The sequence below is a fragment of the Apis dorsata genome, unplaced genomic scaffold, assembly GCF_000469605.1.
Source record: "Apis dorsata unplaced genomic scaffold, Apis dorsata 1.3 scaffold_312, whole genome shotgun sequence".
NCBI lineage: Eukaryota > Metazoa > Arthropoda > Insecta > Hymenoptera > Apidae > Apis > Apis dorsata.
The window spans coordinates 6,581-22,981 of NW_006263584.1; the positions used below are offsets into that span (position 1 = coordinate 6,581).

Here is a 16,401-nt window from a genome sequence, read left to right on the forward strand (position 1 = left end):
AAACTGCCCAGGCCACCCCTCGTAGACCCGACCCTGGTCAAGAAGAAGCCCAAGAAGGACAAGAAGAAGAAGAAGAAGAAGAAGTGAATTTTCTCTTTCTTTTTTTCCTTTTTTATTCAAAATTCGCGAATTTTTAATCTTCGTCGACAAGAAGAAGAAGAAGAAGAAGAAGAAGAAGAAGTGAATTCTCTCTTTCTTTTTTTCCTTTTATTCAAAATTCGCGCCACGAATTTTTATTCTTCGTCGACAAGAAGAAGAAAAAGAAGAAGAAGAAGTGAATTCTCTCTTTTTTTTTTTATTCAAAATTCGTGCCACGAATTTTTATTCTTCGTCGACAAGAAGAAGAAAAAGAAGAAGAAGAAGTGAATTCTCTTTTTTTTTTTTTTATTCAAAATTCGCGCCACGAATTTTTATTCTTCGTCAACAAGAAGAAGAAGAAGAAGAAGAAGAAGTGAATTCTCCCTTTCTTTTTTCCTTTTATTCAAAATTCGCGGCACGAATTTTTAATCTTCGTCGACAAGAAGAAGAAGAAGAAGTGAATTCTCCCTTTCTTTTTTCCTTTTATTCAAAATTCGCGCCACGAATTTTTAATCTTCGTCGACAAGAAGAAGAAGAAGAAGTGAATTCTCTCTTTCTTTTTTCCTTTTATTCAAAATTCGCGCCACGAATTTTTACTCTTCGTCGTCTTATTATGGTATTTCTTGGATTCGCCAAGATGAATAATAAGAAAAGGAATGTGTAATGAGTCTTTAGTCTTCTTCTTGGAGCTTTTTATTTTCTTCGAAATAATGTCGAGAGGAAGAAATTTGATTAATTCTCGATTAATTCGTTTTCAAACGAATAATGGGTCGTGGAATTTGCGAGTTGGGAATGAGAAACTGATCGAAAGAGACGGATTGAGAAGCGGTTAACGGTATATGGGGAGAGAGGGGGAGAGGATGTTTCTCACGAGGAGGAGAGACGTGTGCATACGATTATGATTTATGTCGAGTCGAATCGAGCCTGATTTACGGGAGTATAATGTTCTCTTAACTGTGTGGATATCGGAAGGATATCGGCCCTCCATTTCCGAAACGCGAATCGAACAAGTGTTTCCCATTAAACCATCCTTTTCGATTATAATAATCTTTTGTCCTTTGATAATGTTTTATCGAGTTTCGAGAGTAATAATTGGAAGGAATTGAAAATATCCAGTAAGCAATACTAAATTATTGAAATGATTGCACAATTGATTTTTCGTGATTTCTATGAATATTTAGGTATAGAGATATCGAAGGAATTAGAAATAAATCGAAAATACTGTTATTGTTCAAATTTTCAATCGACTTCAATTCTATCAAAGTGGTTCACAATTCATTTTTCGTGATTTCTGCGAATATTCATGGAGAAAGTAGAACTCGTGGTATCGTTGAAATTTTCAATCGATCAATCCAATCGAAATGAACAATTGATTTGAACAATGCGAATATAGATATTTGGGTATCGAGATATCAAAGGAATTGAAAATAAATCGAATCATACTGTTATTGTTCAAATTTCCAATCGATCAATCCTATCAAAGTAGTTGCACAATTGATTTTTTCTGATTTTTCTGAATATTCAGGTATCGAGATACGAAAGGAAATAGAAATAAATCAAGTCATATCGTTCAAATTTTCAATCGACTTCAATCAAAGTGGTTGCATAATTCATTTTTCGTGATTTCCATGAATATTCAGATATCAAGATATCAAAGAAATTGAAAATAAATCAAGTCATACTGTTATCGTTCAAATTTTCAATCGACTAATTCTATCAAAGTGGTTGCACTTGATTTTTCCTGATTTTTGCGAATATTCAGGTATCAAAATATCAAAGGAATTGAAAATAAGTCATATCTGTTATCGTTCAAATTTTCAATCGAATCCATCGAATATTAAATTAGCAATACTAAACTATCAAAATAATTGCACAATTCATTTTTCGTGATTTCTGCGAATATTTATGTATCGAGATATGAAAGGAAGTAGAAATAAATAATAATATCTGTGATCGTTCAAATTTTCTATCGAATCCATCGAGTATTAAATTAGCAATACCAAACTATCCAAATGCACAATTGATTTTTTCCTGGTTTCTGCGAATATTTAGCATCCATTAATCAAATAATCTAATATCAAATATTAAAGTGACTCATTGTTAAAATGTTACACTTCTAAAAAAAAAAAAAAAGAAAAAAGGAAAAGGAATTCCTACACTTTTTCCTATACTATTCCTATACTTTTAAAATTAAATACTTTTATTTCTATAATTCTAAAAAAAAAAAAAAAGAAAAAAGGAAAAGGAATTCCTACACTTTTTCCTATACTATTCCTATACTTTTAAAATTAAATACTTTTATTTCTATAATTCTAAAAAAAAAAAAAACACAAATTTTCTTTTCTTAAAGAAAAGGGGATTACTCGTTGGTCACGAGTATAAAACGGCTATAGATAAAACAGCGTGGAACAGCGTGCATCGTCGTCCCACGAATAACTGTCGGCTACTTATTATTATTTATTTTCCACGGTGGGAGGAGCGAGCGAGTTTCGAAAGCGCCTCGCGTGCATCGATTTGACTTAGCCTCACGGTTACCGGTATCCAGTAACGACTTCCTGTCGTAGTTGCCTCGTAGTTGCAACCACCTGTATATACAGGGTGGGTCCGCAATGAATTTACTCGGCCACGACAACGACAACGCCGACTTCCTTCTGCTTCGTCTCTTTTACAATTATATATATATATATATATATATATATATTTCCTATCGAGAGCAGGCTTCCATTCGAGAAAGAGAAAATTGAAAAAAAAAAAAATAAGGAAAAAAAAAAAAAGAAAAAGAAAGGAAAAATTATATTATAGGCGTATAATTCTTACATGTTGAGTGAAGAGTAGTATAGGAAAAAGTGAAATTTAAGACGGTTGAAGAGAGTTTAAATGGGCGCACGTGCGTTTTCTGTTTGAGTTTTATTACTATAAGGGACACGGTGAAATTTGTTTGCTAGGAGGTTAATCGATTACTCGCGTAACACGTGAAATACGCACGATATGCGGAAATGAATTATTAATGCGACACGTGACCGCGACGCGCTAGTGCTCTCCACGGCGGAGGCGGAAGTCTGGGAATAAATTAACCCAAGAATCCCGCTCAACTCTGATTTATTTTATCAATGATAATCGCGCTTTGATTAAACATTTTTATCCTTTTATACACGTACGATCGACTTCCTCGTGGAATCGATACGTATTTATATCAAGATATGACAAATAAATTTTTCATTTCTCTCTAGATAATAAATTCATTTGCGAATATTTCCAGTGTTGTTATTTTTAAATATTCGAAATGAAGTATATGCGTACTCGAGGACAAGTACACACGAATTATCAAAAATTTTCATTTTTTTCGAGTAATAAACTCTTTCGAAACTCGTTTGAGAATTATAATTCTTAAAATACATTATACATATAGAGAGATACTTGTTTCATGTGAGTTGAAAATTAAAAATTTTCATTTTTCTAAATAATAAATCTTTCAAAAATTACTTCGAAAATTTTTATTTTTTTTAAATAATAAATCTTTTAAAAATTATTTCGAATACTTCGAGATAATTCTTGCATCGAAAATTTTCATTTTTCTAAATAATAAATTTTTCAAAAATTATTTCGAGTAGTTCGAGGCAATTCTTATATCGAAAATCTTCATTTTTTTTTAAATAATAAATCTTTCAAAAATTATTTCGAATTATTTCGAGATAATTCTTGCATCAAAAATTTTCATTTTCCTAAATAATAAATCTTTCAAAAATTATTTCGAGTAGTTCGAGGCAATCCTTGCATCGAAAATCTTCATTTTTTTAAAATAATAAATCTTTCAAAAATTATTTCGAGTACTTCGAAGCAATTCTTTACCAAAAATCTTCATTTTTTTAAATAATAAATTTTTTAAAAATTATTTCGAATACTTCGAGGCAATTCTTGTATCGAAAATTTTCATTTTCCTAAATAATAAATCCTTCAAAACCAATTTGAGAATCCTCAAATACGTAGAAATCGATAAAATACATATACATCAAGAGTTGTTTCACGTGAATTGTTAAAAAATGTTCATTCTATCTAAATAATAAATCTTCCAATACTCATTTGAGGGATCTAAATTGAAAATCGATACACCATACATACATATATATACATATATCAACAGCCACTTGTTCCGCGCGAATCGCTAAAAAATTTTCATTTCTCTGGTAACCAATTCTGTATCCAATTACAAAGCTCACATTCACGAAGATTTCAATCTTTAAATTGGAAATCGATAAGAGATACAACACCGTACACACAGTTGCGCATGAGGAGCGCTCGTACGCTCGTTCCAAGTTCGAATTCCGATTACCATTCCACCGTCACGTTCCCCGTTCCTTTTCGTCCAAGTATCACAATAATTCTCCGCCTCTCCCCTCCCTCCCTCCCTCCTTCCTTTGCCCGGCGATACACCGCCCGTGTACCCCTTACATACGACTCACATACATTTACATCGAATTAACCTCCAACAGACAGATCACGGAATGTAATTCAGATTCGGAACTCGAGGAATCGAGATTATCACGCTTTATTGTGTCGCCCGATTATTATTAATTCCGTACACCGGTTTCGACCCCTCCCCTCCCCAATTAACTCCATTAATTTCGATTCAGAAATCACGTACGGAAAGAGAGAGAGATCGAAAATTCCTTTTATCCGATTTTCTTTCTCTTTCCACCGAGGATCGATACGATTTCGATCGATGTATCAATTAAGATCGCGAATAATAAATTGAAAATAAAAGTGAAAACATCTCGGGGTTTCGTATGTATATTGAATAAGTTAATCGATAATCTCGATTAATTAGAAAAATAATAAATGTAATAAAAATAAAGGAATGACGAAGTTATAATATATAAGTATAAATAAAGAGGAAAGGGGAGGGGGGTTGTCTGGAGGATCGATAGGATGGGAATGAAATCGTAATCGCTTATAACGAAACGAAGTTGGCGTTCGCGTTATTGCGAAACAGAAATATGCTTTACTGAATATCTCACGTATGAGTAAATAAATTATGTGTACGCGTTTTACGAGGCATAATAATACCATTAATTATTTTTAGATCGGACGGGATGATTGAGAATAACGTATGTAGTTATATATAGTTGGTTCGTGTGCGAGTTGTTAAATTAAAATGTACGCGGTTAATTATTGAAATGTAGCTCGGGCGTGTTATCTCTCAGCTGCTTATTTCACTCGAAAGTAGATCGTTAAGTAGATCAATGTGTCGAATGTAAAAGTTTGCACCGCGTACAAATATTCTTTCGTGTCTCTTGAAACGTCACAGTTACGTGCCATTAATCCGACCGGTTGAAAAAGTAAAACTGGTTTAAAAATCTCGAATGAAGTTAAGTAGATTACTTGTCGAGATGCTCGAATCGATCCGTTTTTAGTATAATCTTCGTACAATCACGATTCGAACGATAAAAATTATCCAAGTAACTCGTAATTGTTAAATTTTTTTTTCCATCCATTGGTTGGAACACTATTTCTTTTTAACGAGAATAATATGGATTAACGAGATACGAGTTGTGTTAATAATTAATAAAAAGAAAGAAGCGCACAAGCGCGCGAAACGTTTCACTCACTCTCATCCTCCGACGTGGTTCATCCTCTTCGAGTACTCCTCGTCACTCCAACTTCTCCGCCCAAACCTTCCGTTCGCCCTTAAAACCTTCCTTTCATCCCCCACGCCTCGACCGACAATTCTAAAAATTCTTCCTCCCCCACAAAGTTGCACAGTGTACGACTTCACGTGTCGTACAAAAAAAAAGAAAACCAGCAAGAGGCTTCGATCTCTATTTTTGTTCTAAAAATCCTCCTGCAACGCGAAATTCTACGAAATTCTATCATTAAATTTCTGTTTGAATGTTTCGATGTTTCGTTCGAAAAAGAAAGAAAATTACTTGCGATATTTGTTGTAAGAATTAGTTTCTATTCTTCTATATTCCATGATCTTCTCCAAGAAAATTTAATCCTTACGAAAAAATATGCTTATTTAATACGCATTGATTACTAGATTCAAGTAAAAGTTCTCAACGTTTATTCACTTATTCGATTACTTGCGAAGAATCTTCGTATTTGGAAAGATATTTCATTTTATAAATAAAATTACTATTGAATTGTTATAAAAGTAATACAAAAAAATGGTTTATTAAAAATATTATTTAGAACGTAAAACTTTAAAGGAATTTTATACAAAGTTATTGATCAGAACGAAAAATCGTTGTCCGTTATACGACTGTTATATGACTCACTAAGACACTACTCTTTTTCTTTTTTCGATATTGGAACGAATTAAAAGAAATTTTAACACAAAGTTGTACCACTCGTTACTCGGCAAACATTCGAACTGTGTAGAGTGACATATAGATAAGCGAGGCAATGTAACCATGGAAACGAATGAAGCGAGAGATTATTTTTACTACCACTAGCGACACGCATTATTAAACTATGTAGAAGTACGCTTGGTACGCTTGTATTAATTGCGATCGATCGTGTGTGTATTCTTTGGAACGAGTCCAAGAAGTTAAATATTCTTGAAATCGATAATTTACGTTGTTTAATAAGAAAAAGAATAGAATTCAATAACAGAAAATCTTCGAAAAAAGATTCCATCGTACGTGTTCAAGGAGTTATAAATATCTTTCGAACTAGTAATTTATGTTTAATTACAATGTTAAGAAGAAAGATAGAATTCAATCGTGTATGTGTTTTCTTTAAGTCCAAGAAATTAAATATTCTCGAAATCGATAATTCGCGTTATTTATAATAAAAAAGAATTCAATAACAGAGAAAAGATCCCATCGTACGTGTCCAAGGAGTTATAAATATTTTTCGAGCGGATAATTCGCGTTCTAAAGGGAGAGAGAGAAAGAGAGAGAGATTAAAAATAGGAAACGGGGCGAAAAGTATAGAGAGGAGAAGAGATCGGCGTGGGACATGAGCAACGTTGACGTGGAAAACTCTCCCGCCGAGCGAGCGTGGGCGGAGCCTACGTATGTATGCCAATTAAGCGGCGAATCGCAGCGGGCGACGATTCGTTCGTCGAGGAGCGCGTAAACGTGAAACTTTTTGAGGCGAGGAAATCGTGGGCCAGGAAGCTCGACGAAGCAAAATGGAGCGGCGAGGGACAAACGCTCGATCGGGACGAGTAACGGGCCGCTGACACGCGACCGACCAAAGAGCTCGAGTATTTTAGTTCGCGTCGAGCGAGAGAGCAAGCGTGGCTACGCGTGTAGAAGAGAAAGAAAGAGAGAGAGTTTAAACGTTTTCTTGATTTTCCACTTCTCTCTCTTATTTCTTCTTGTTTAAACGTTTCTCGAGCTCATTGTTATTTATGGAAGATGAGATAATTTTGTGGGGATAAGGATGGAAGATACTTTGCGCTTTCTTATTTTGTAGATATTTTTCTATATTTAAATTTTTTTTTAGCGTGTATTCAAATAAGTTTACTTTGTACTTTTTTCTCTCGAATGGATCGAATCGAAACGAAAGTTTTTTTAGAAATGTAAAAAAGCTTCTTTCGAAATTAGAACCTAGTCTCTCTTCAACTTTACTTTTTCCACAGAAATTATGAATGTTACGCTATAATATTCTCTTCTTTCCTTTTCCCTTCTTTACTCATCGGAACGTATCGAGATGCAATTTAATCCCGCGCTTGTAACTCGTCAGCAAATAACCAATCAAGAAGTAAATCCAATTCGAACAAAAAAATTAATCGATCTTTGAAAACCTTGCATTAAAATTAGAATTTTCCAGGGACGGAATTCCCTTCTTTTTCGTTCGAAAAGGTACATACAATAAGATGTAAAGAAAGATTAAGGAAGATTAAAAAAGACGGGAAGAGAGATTATGAACGCTCATATAATATTCTCTTCTTTCCCCTATCTTTACTCATCACAACGTACCGAGACGCAGCAAATAACCAATCAAGAGATAAATCCAAAACAAATAATCGATCGAGCTTGCATTAAAATTAGAACTTTCGAGAGACGAGAGAATTCCCTTCTTTTTTGTAAAGAAAAATTAGAGAAAATTTAAAAAAAGGCGGGAAGAGAAATTGGAAAGCGATCACTCGACTGGCACGAAGATACAATGTTGAAGTAGTTGGGAGGGGAAAAAACGGGGCAAAAGAGTTCGACCGATCGTGTTCCCCGGTTTACGACTAGCGTAAGCCTCGTGGACGAGCGGCAATACGGCAATGTACGGCCTATGAAACGGCCCATACCCGCGCTACTAAATACGCCATAAACCAAAGGGAATTGGCTGCGAACCTTTAATGCCACGCGCTTACGCCAGAGCGCGCGTAGAGTATCGGGGATCAACGTCGCTTTAGGAGGATCCCGAACCATTGGAAAAACTTCGATCGCGCCGCGTACAAATATATTCGCGCTTCTTCTTCTTCCTCTTCTTCTTCTCTCTCGTCTCCCCCTTCCCCCCGTCTCTCTCGTCGTGCGGGGCGAACGAATATATCCTCCACGTGTCTCGAATCGGTACGGTCTTATTAACAAGTTTATAACCCTTTGTCCCTCGAAAAGAGAATTTTTTTACGAGTGGTTGGATAGTTTTCTAGGATTTTATTCCGTTTCAATGAAATATTCTACTTTAGAGGCGGTTACCGTCTCGTCGATTGACGGATATACGAGATCGAGAGGGTTGTAAGTTGGACACTTCTGAGAAGGTATCGTCGGTGGAATGTCTGTGTAGTGAAAAAAAAATGCGGTGATATGGTCATCGATAGTTTTCCCATCCTTTTATTTATTTATTTTTTTTTTTTTTGCTCTTCTTTTTTTTTATTTATTTTTTTTTTTTTTGCTCTTCTTTTTTTTTATTTATTTTTTTTTTTCTTGAGTTTTGTGATCCGTTTGAGACAAAGATCGGAGGTAACGTGATATATTTAGATATTCGTATTTAACAATATGGAAACAATTTGAAATAATGTATAAAATTATTAGTTTTTTATTTTTTATTATTAGTATTTTTCAGATTCACATTGTGATGAAAAAAAGATATTAAATTTTTTTTGAAGAATTTTCTTTCCAATCAACAAATTGGAATAAAACGTATCTCGATTTACTCGAGTCGATTATATAATTATTACAATTTCTTTTAACTTCTTCGATTTACGACATTAACGCACGTGAAACCATCCGTGATTCTTTCTTTTTCAATTAAATCCCTCTCCCTTCGATCATCACCTGGATAGACTTCTTCTAATACAGATAATTATTTTTTAAAATTCACGATCACGAACGTGAAAAATTTACGAATCATCGTCAATCGAGCGTAGCATCATCATCATCATCGAGGAGAAGAGCTCGCGGTTGTAAACACGACGAAAGCAACGTTATCGCGATGGACAATAATTTATCAGCCATTTAGCATCCACGTTTGATCGATGTTTCTGCCTCTTGTTAAACTGGATCGTTTAAATGGTAGCACGTTTTAGAGTAGAATGATTATTAATAACCATAATATCATTCGCATCAAGATGTTAACGACGTATGACAAGCGACATTTGGACGACGAGAGAAATGTCATCCGTCTCTGTTTTATTTTATCTTATTTTAAAAGAAGAAGCCGAAGGTGATTTCTTTTTTTCATTATAAAGTCATTTAAATCTAAAGAAAAAAAAAGAAAGATATATTATTCACGAAAAGATAAATCAACGATAATTTTTCAGTATCTAGATTAAGAAAAATAGCTCAAAATAATTAAATCTAACGAGTTCTTATTCAAATTTCATTTGAAATTAATAAAACTCAGAATTAACACATAAATTAATCGATATTAAAAATTTATTATTTATCTTCACGATTTAGATTGGATTCGTCAATATTCACCGCAATATTATTCATTATGCGACGAAAAAAAATCATCGAGATCGCAAAGAAGCGGAGGAGCACGATCATTCCTCCAAATCCTTTAAATTTTCTCCAAACAAAATTACAAACACCAAGTCATCGATTATTAAATATATTTATTTAATCAATATCATATATTTATATCCTAATTTCTTATTCTTATCTAATTGGAAAAAAGGAAAACGGTTGGTTCGAGGCTGGCTAACTCGTACGTGCACGTACGTTGATCAAGAGACGCCCAGCCGAATAGCCAGAAACAAGAAGATCGCTGTGGGAGACTTCTCCGTGTATTTACATCGGAATCGAACGCACGGTGGCTATGGCCGACATAATAAATCCACGTCCCGCGTATCCAGCGGATATCATAATTAACCGTAACAAATTATTTGATTTAGAACTCACCCCGCGTTATTATATTACCCCATCGTTCTCATCGTTTAATGAGATAAAGGAGAGAGGGGGATCGCGTGCTTTTCCAACTATGTTTTCCCTAAACGGGTGGAAGATAAAAAAAAAAGGGAAAAAAAAAAGGTTTGCAAGAATTTATATCGCTGGTCATACCTCTTGGGGTAATTAAAAGTATTTATGGCGAGCCGTGAAGGTATTCGAAACGTTCCAATTAAAGTTTTATTTTTCGCTCTTTTATAGACGTACCTACAAGCGGGTAAGTACTTGTAAGTATCTTTCTCTTTCTTTTTTTTTTTTTTTTTTCCTAAAAAAAGGCACAGAGGCACGTTTCGAATTTGAATTCAAAAGATCGATAAACTGGCGAAAAAGAGAACAAGTTCTTTTTCATCTCTATTTTCGTTCTTCTTCTATTTACTTATGTTTTATATATATATATATATATATATATATGTTTCATAAAGTCAAACACTTTTCGTCTCGTGTCTTTCTCCTCCAATGTTCTCTGTGAATAAAAAAAATTTACGAGCTACCACTCCTCCACTATTAAATCGTTCAATTCGCATTTATAATCCTTCATCTTTGCCTCGAAATATTTAATTATATCACTTAGCTCTCGATAGTCTTCTTTTCTTATATACACCTTGTACGATCAATTTCATTTCATAATTATCTTCAATATTAAGCATCTGCTCTTACAAATGACAAACACGCTATTTAAGAAAAAAGAAATCGTAACTCTTCCAACTTGGTTTACATCGGAGCGACAGAGAACATTTCGAACATCGTGGCTCAAGTATCAATAATTTCTACGACGCGACTCGAGATCGCAACCTTCCTTCTCTCTTTTCCCCTCGTCTTCACGCGGCGAAAAAAAAGAGGGGGGAGGCCATCTGGCACCTGTTGCCACGATCGTAAAAAGAAGGGAAGATCTCTTCCTTCTCTTCTCTTCTCTTCTTTCTCTTCTCTTCTCTTCTCTTCGGTTCGACAAGCGCCACGTATTTCTATTTCCACGCGATAAATTTCATTTACGCCAGGTTCGGTGTATATATATATATATATATATATATGTATATATATGAAATAGTCGCGGAATTTTAACGAACCGTTAATTTGGTTGGCGGAGGTGATTTAGTAGGATTTAACACATTGAGTTTTTTAGTGGCAATTCCGCGAGCGGAGGAAATGCTTATCATTCGTCCTAACGAATGGGGGCCACGCCTTTACAACGTTAAATTACCGTCACCCGTGTGTCGTAATTAAAGTATTTCGCTCCGTTATAAAATGATTTAATATCAAGCGGGCGATATTTGTTCATAAATTGTTGCCGGTAATTATAATACGAACGTGGATGGAATTATTATTATTATTATTCTTTTTTTTTCTTTTTTTAACGTTCCTCGAGATCAAAGGACAAGGACTAGGAAAGATTTTTTTTCCGGGCAAAATTTTTTTCGTCGAAAATATGATTCAAATGTCGCTCGATTTCGTATATTTTTATCGATCGATTTTTATCGATGGATTAAAAACTTGTCATCGCTTCGTGTTATCATTATTTTAAAGAGGATGAGAATTCGCGGACATCCTCGAATTATTATCGAGATTATTATCGAGAGGATTATTATCAGGATCAAATCAGGGACGCGGTTGTTGCACGGTTTAATGGGGAAACCGTTTTGCGTTAAGTGATGCTTCGTAAGGAGGATGCATAAATATATAGGGGGCGATGAATTATATACGTTGAAACGTCAAGTTTAACATTCGAGGATGGGAGCAAATTTACCGACATCCTTCGATTATCGTTATCGAACGATAAACAAGGGATGAGATTATTGGGAATCGGACAACGATTTCCATATAGTTGTAAAATGCTACTCTACGATTTTTCTTTAAGAGAGGAAGGGAGGAAAAAAGAGAGGAAAGTAGCGGGAAGAGCTCGATGTTTTTCTCCAATTATTATTATGATAAGAGAACACGTTGGAGGAAGAAAAAGAGATCGATATCTTAATTAACAGCTTTGTAACAAATATATCGCCATTCTGCTTCGATTAATATACACGGTAAACGAAAGAAATCACAAAAATGGAAAGAAAAATCTTATTATCTTCGATCTCTGATTAAAAGAAAAATTATTTTCATTCTCTTCCAACAACTGCTAACCAATTAACCGAATTATCTCTCGATCGAAATCGCAATTCGTACTTACGCGGATCCCTGGTTCCGATTAAAACCACAGAAGAAAGATTAACGCTGGACCGCCAATTATTAACCTTTAAGCGCGAGAAGAAGAAAGAGGCGAAAGTCGATTAGAAACCTGACTCGATTAACGCATTGCGATTCAATTAATCGTGCATTCGTGCACGAATGAAAACGATGACGAATGGATATTATCGCCTCTTATTAGATAAACCGTCCTGTGTTTTTAAAAATACGAATCAACGCGGTTAACTTTGCCGGTTTTCTCCCCCTTTTTTCTCATAGAGATGCATCGACGCGACGGAATACCTGTAAATATTTAATCGAAAGTGATTGGATAATTTTGGCGTATATTGGCATTGATTCGATATCATAGATGGTGAAATTTATCGTCGATGGTATGCAGTTTTGATATATTTCGTTTTTGTTTTATTGCATCCGATTTATTGTTGGCTTCGTGTTTAAATAAAGAATTATTAACTTTATATTTTGCTTATTTTGACGTTGTCCATTTTCTTCGTGCAATAAATTCTTTTTCGTATTGGTTTAATTGTTTTTTGAGAAGCGAATACGAATTTAGAATATTATTAATTGTACGAGTTTAACGAAATATTAGATTAGCTTTCGGAGAAGATTCTATCGATGAGAGGACTATTAATAAATCGAAAGTTAAAATGGAAGCAGAGTTGGACGTATCTCCAATAACAGTTTTCAAACATTTGAGTGCAATGGATAAAGTGAAAAAAATTGGAAAAGCGCGCCATCATAACATTAGAGTTATTTTTAAAAAATAAAATATTCGAGAAGATGTAATCGAAGAAAATTTGGAATCTCAAAGGTCATTAAAGCTTAAAAAATGGCTCATATCTTGATCGAATAAAAATTATAGTTTCGATAATAAATCAACAAAAACAGCAATAATCTCGCATGATACGAGAATAATATTATTAAATTATTATTCTATAATTATCGAACGATTCACCTCTGTAATACGTATATGATATTTGTAGAACGAAAAAATAATGGAATATTGTTTATCTACGAATCCACTACTCTCCGAATCAAGAGAGAGAATAAGAAATCAATCGTGCACAAAATCCACGGGAAAGAAAAAGTTTGTAACGACGTCGACGCGTTCGCGCCAATGGAACGGTTTAAAACCACCTCACGGGAACGTGGTTGCAACGACAAAAAACTTTAACGACCGTCGCTAAAGCATCGTCTGAATGGCCGAGCGCACCTTACATTGATGGCCATTAGCCACCGACCGCGAAACCGATTCCAAATCGAATCTCCTCCATCGATGTATATATATATATATATATATATGTATGTATGTATGTGTCGATCCTTTTCGCGGATTTCACCTTTCAAACGACTTCATTCGCTACCAGGTAGAATGGACTTCTTCCATTTGCAACAACGTCGAGAAGAATTATTATTCCTGTTTTGTAATCCTGACTCTTCAAATATGGATTCTGAAATAATTGTTGAACATTTATCGAGACTTTACTACGTAAAGAGTAAATAGACTCGTTGCGGTAAACGTTATGAGCCACTTTTTCTTCTTCTACTAAATGTGGCTCGAACGAATTCCCGCAAAAGGGAGACACGTGACGTTATATGTATACGTTATCCCCACTTCTATCGCCACGTTTGAATTAGAAGTACGTCACGTGACTATGCGACGTAGCAATAGCTAGTGCGAATAGCGTGCGACGAATCATGTATTTTTTCGACGAAGAAAATCGATCGAGGACTTTATCTTCGAAAATTACTCTTCGAGGACAAAGAGTTTTGCGTTTAATTAATCTTAATGGGGTATCGGATGTTGATTAAAATTCCTTCGCTTGCCAAGTAGAATTAAAAAACTCGGTACGGGAAAGATTTAGCAACAGCGTCTTAACGAGGATGGTTTCAACGATGTTTTCCAACGATGATTATCGTTTTTAATTAATAACTTTACCACTTACTTACTTACTTTAATTATAATTGCATTGCTACACTCTCTACAAGGTTGCTGTTGATCGTATCGAATTGATCAATTCCTTACGCGGAACGTCGCGAGTTACTCGAATATTTCATGAAACGAGTGGGAACGAGTCAGATTCAAAATCTAGAAAAAGAAGAAAAAACACTTTATCCTCTTAAATGGCAACGCAGCCGTGAGTCGGTGTACGAATCGTCAATCAACCACGATAAAATCACCATGTAGCCAGAGATAATCGCGAAAATCATCTCACGAAACGGTTTCCATAAGCGACAAAGTGGATATTCGATTATTATTATCGATGCTCCCGATCCCGTGCAGATTTCTAATTTATCGATCCACGCCGCGCCAGCCCGGCTAATTAATGTCCACCAACGGCTATTCTCGAATCCTCCCCCCCTCCTCCATTTCCCCCTCCTCTACCTCCTCGAGCACGAGCTTCGAGTGAGACTAGTTAGCGGTAAATACAGGTCCATTATAAGGGCAATTAATGAGGGGCCGTGCGGCATTAATTGCAATCGCAAAATCCCAATGGAGAGAGAGTCCTTCGAGGATTGTTTGTGCTCGCGTTACGTGTCACGGCAGAACGTTTAAAGGAGAGTCGCGTGCACGACATATCGTCAAAGAGATTTTTCAACAGCCGAGGGCGCTGCTTGTCCATATTTGTGTCCCGTTAACTGTGAAGCAGGAGGCTCGTCGTAATGTTTCGAACAACTCGTGTTAAATAAGTCGTTACTTTTGACGAGTAAAAATTGTTGGTGAAAAATTTCAAGCGAGTAAAATAACGGTTGGAATGTTTGTGTACATTTTCGCGCAATATCGAGTAGTGGAAGTAACTGGTTCGTGAAAGCTAACAGTTAACAGTTCATAAAGTTGCGGACAGAAAATGTTTAAATGTCTCGACGGGGGAAATGTTAAATTATCGTTTGAACACGCGAGAGGTCGGAAACGAAATAGAAATACCTTCGTTTCAACCAGATCTTAAAGATATTAAGGAAATAGGCGAATTAATTTCCAATTTGAAATATCGATACCAATTGACATTTATCGCTTTACGGGATAATAAGCAGTACGAAATAGACTATATTAAAATTAATTTTACGACCGACGTATGATTAATCGATTAATTTTAAACTATCTTGTATTATATTATGCGTGCATTTCTATCATTATTCGTTTATTATATTTATTATATTTATTATATTTTGAAGGAATAAGCAATAATAATATTCCTAATATACTTCTTACAGTATAGGATTGCAACCATAATTTCTTTTTTCAATAAGTCATTTCTTTAAAATAATTCCATTTCCAGTTCTCAAGCTTCGGTTTATCCTACGTTTGTCAAATTCAAAGCGCTTTTTAAGTTAATTGCTACAACTTTTTTGCTACTGCTTTTTTGCCAGATTTTTTACTTTAAATCACAAATATACATTCATATATTTATATATTATTTTATATACTTACTCATATTTTTACATATATATATATATGCATTTTTAATGAAACGATAAATTATAATAAAAAACAATATTGTTTTTCCAATAATTTCTAATCCAGTTAACTCTTATTCGAATCACTATCGCGATATAACGATCCAAGAATCTAATAATCGATCCCATAAATTATTCGTTTCGAGAAATCGACTTCATCGGCGAAAAGTTGGAAGAGGGAAACAACCCTATTTTTGGCCGCTTATTTGCGAGGCACGGGTGCGAACGAACGAACGAACGAACATGGAAAGCGTGGGCGGGACGAGGCTGAGCCCCTTGAAAAAAAGTGGCCGACAGCTTTTTCGCGCGCCGACAAGATCGTTATCGTTATCACGATCTCGATCACGGTAGCCGG

General features: G+C 34.9%; 1 protein-coding gene across 1 annotated transcript in view; it reads left to right on the forward strand.

Moving 5' to 3' along the window:
- Positions 1 to 15,822, forward strand: part of LOC102676965 — a 20,875-nt gene extending 5,053 nt beyond the window's left edge. Inside the window, exon 4 of the mRNA XM_031511397.1 lies at positions 15,804 to 15,822. Coding sequence (XP_031367257.1) covers positions 15,804 to 15,822 — 19 coding nt within the window. The remainder of the gene's footprint in view (positions 1 to 15,803) is intronic.
- Positions 15,823 to 16,401: the final 579 nt, after the last annotated feature.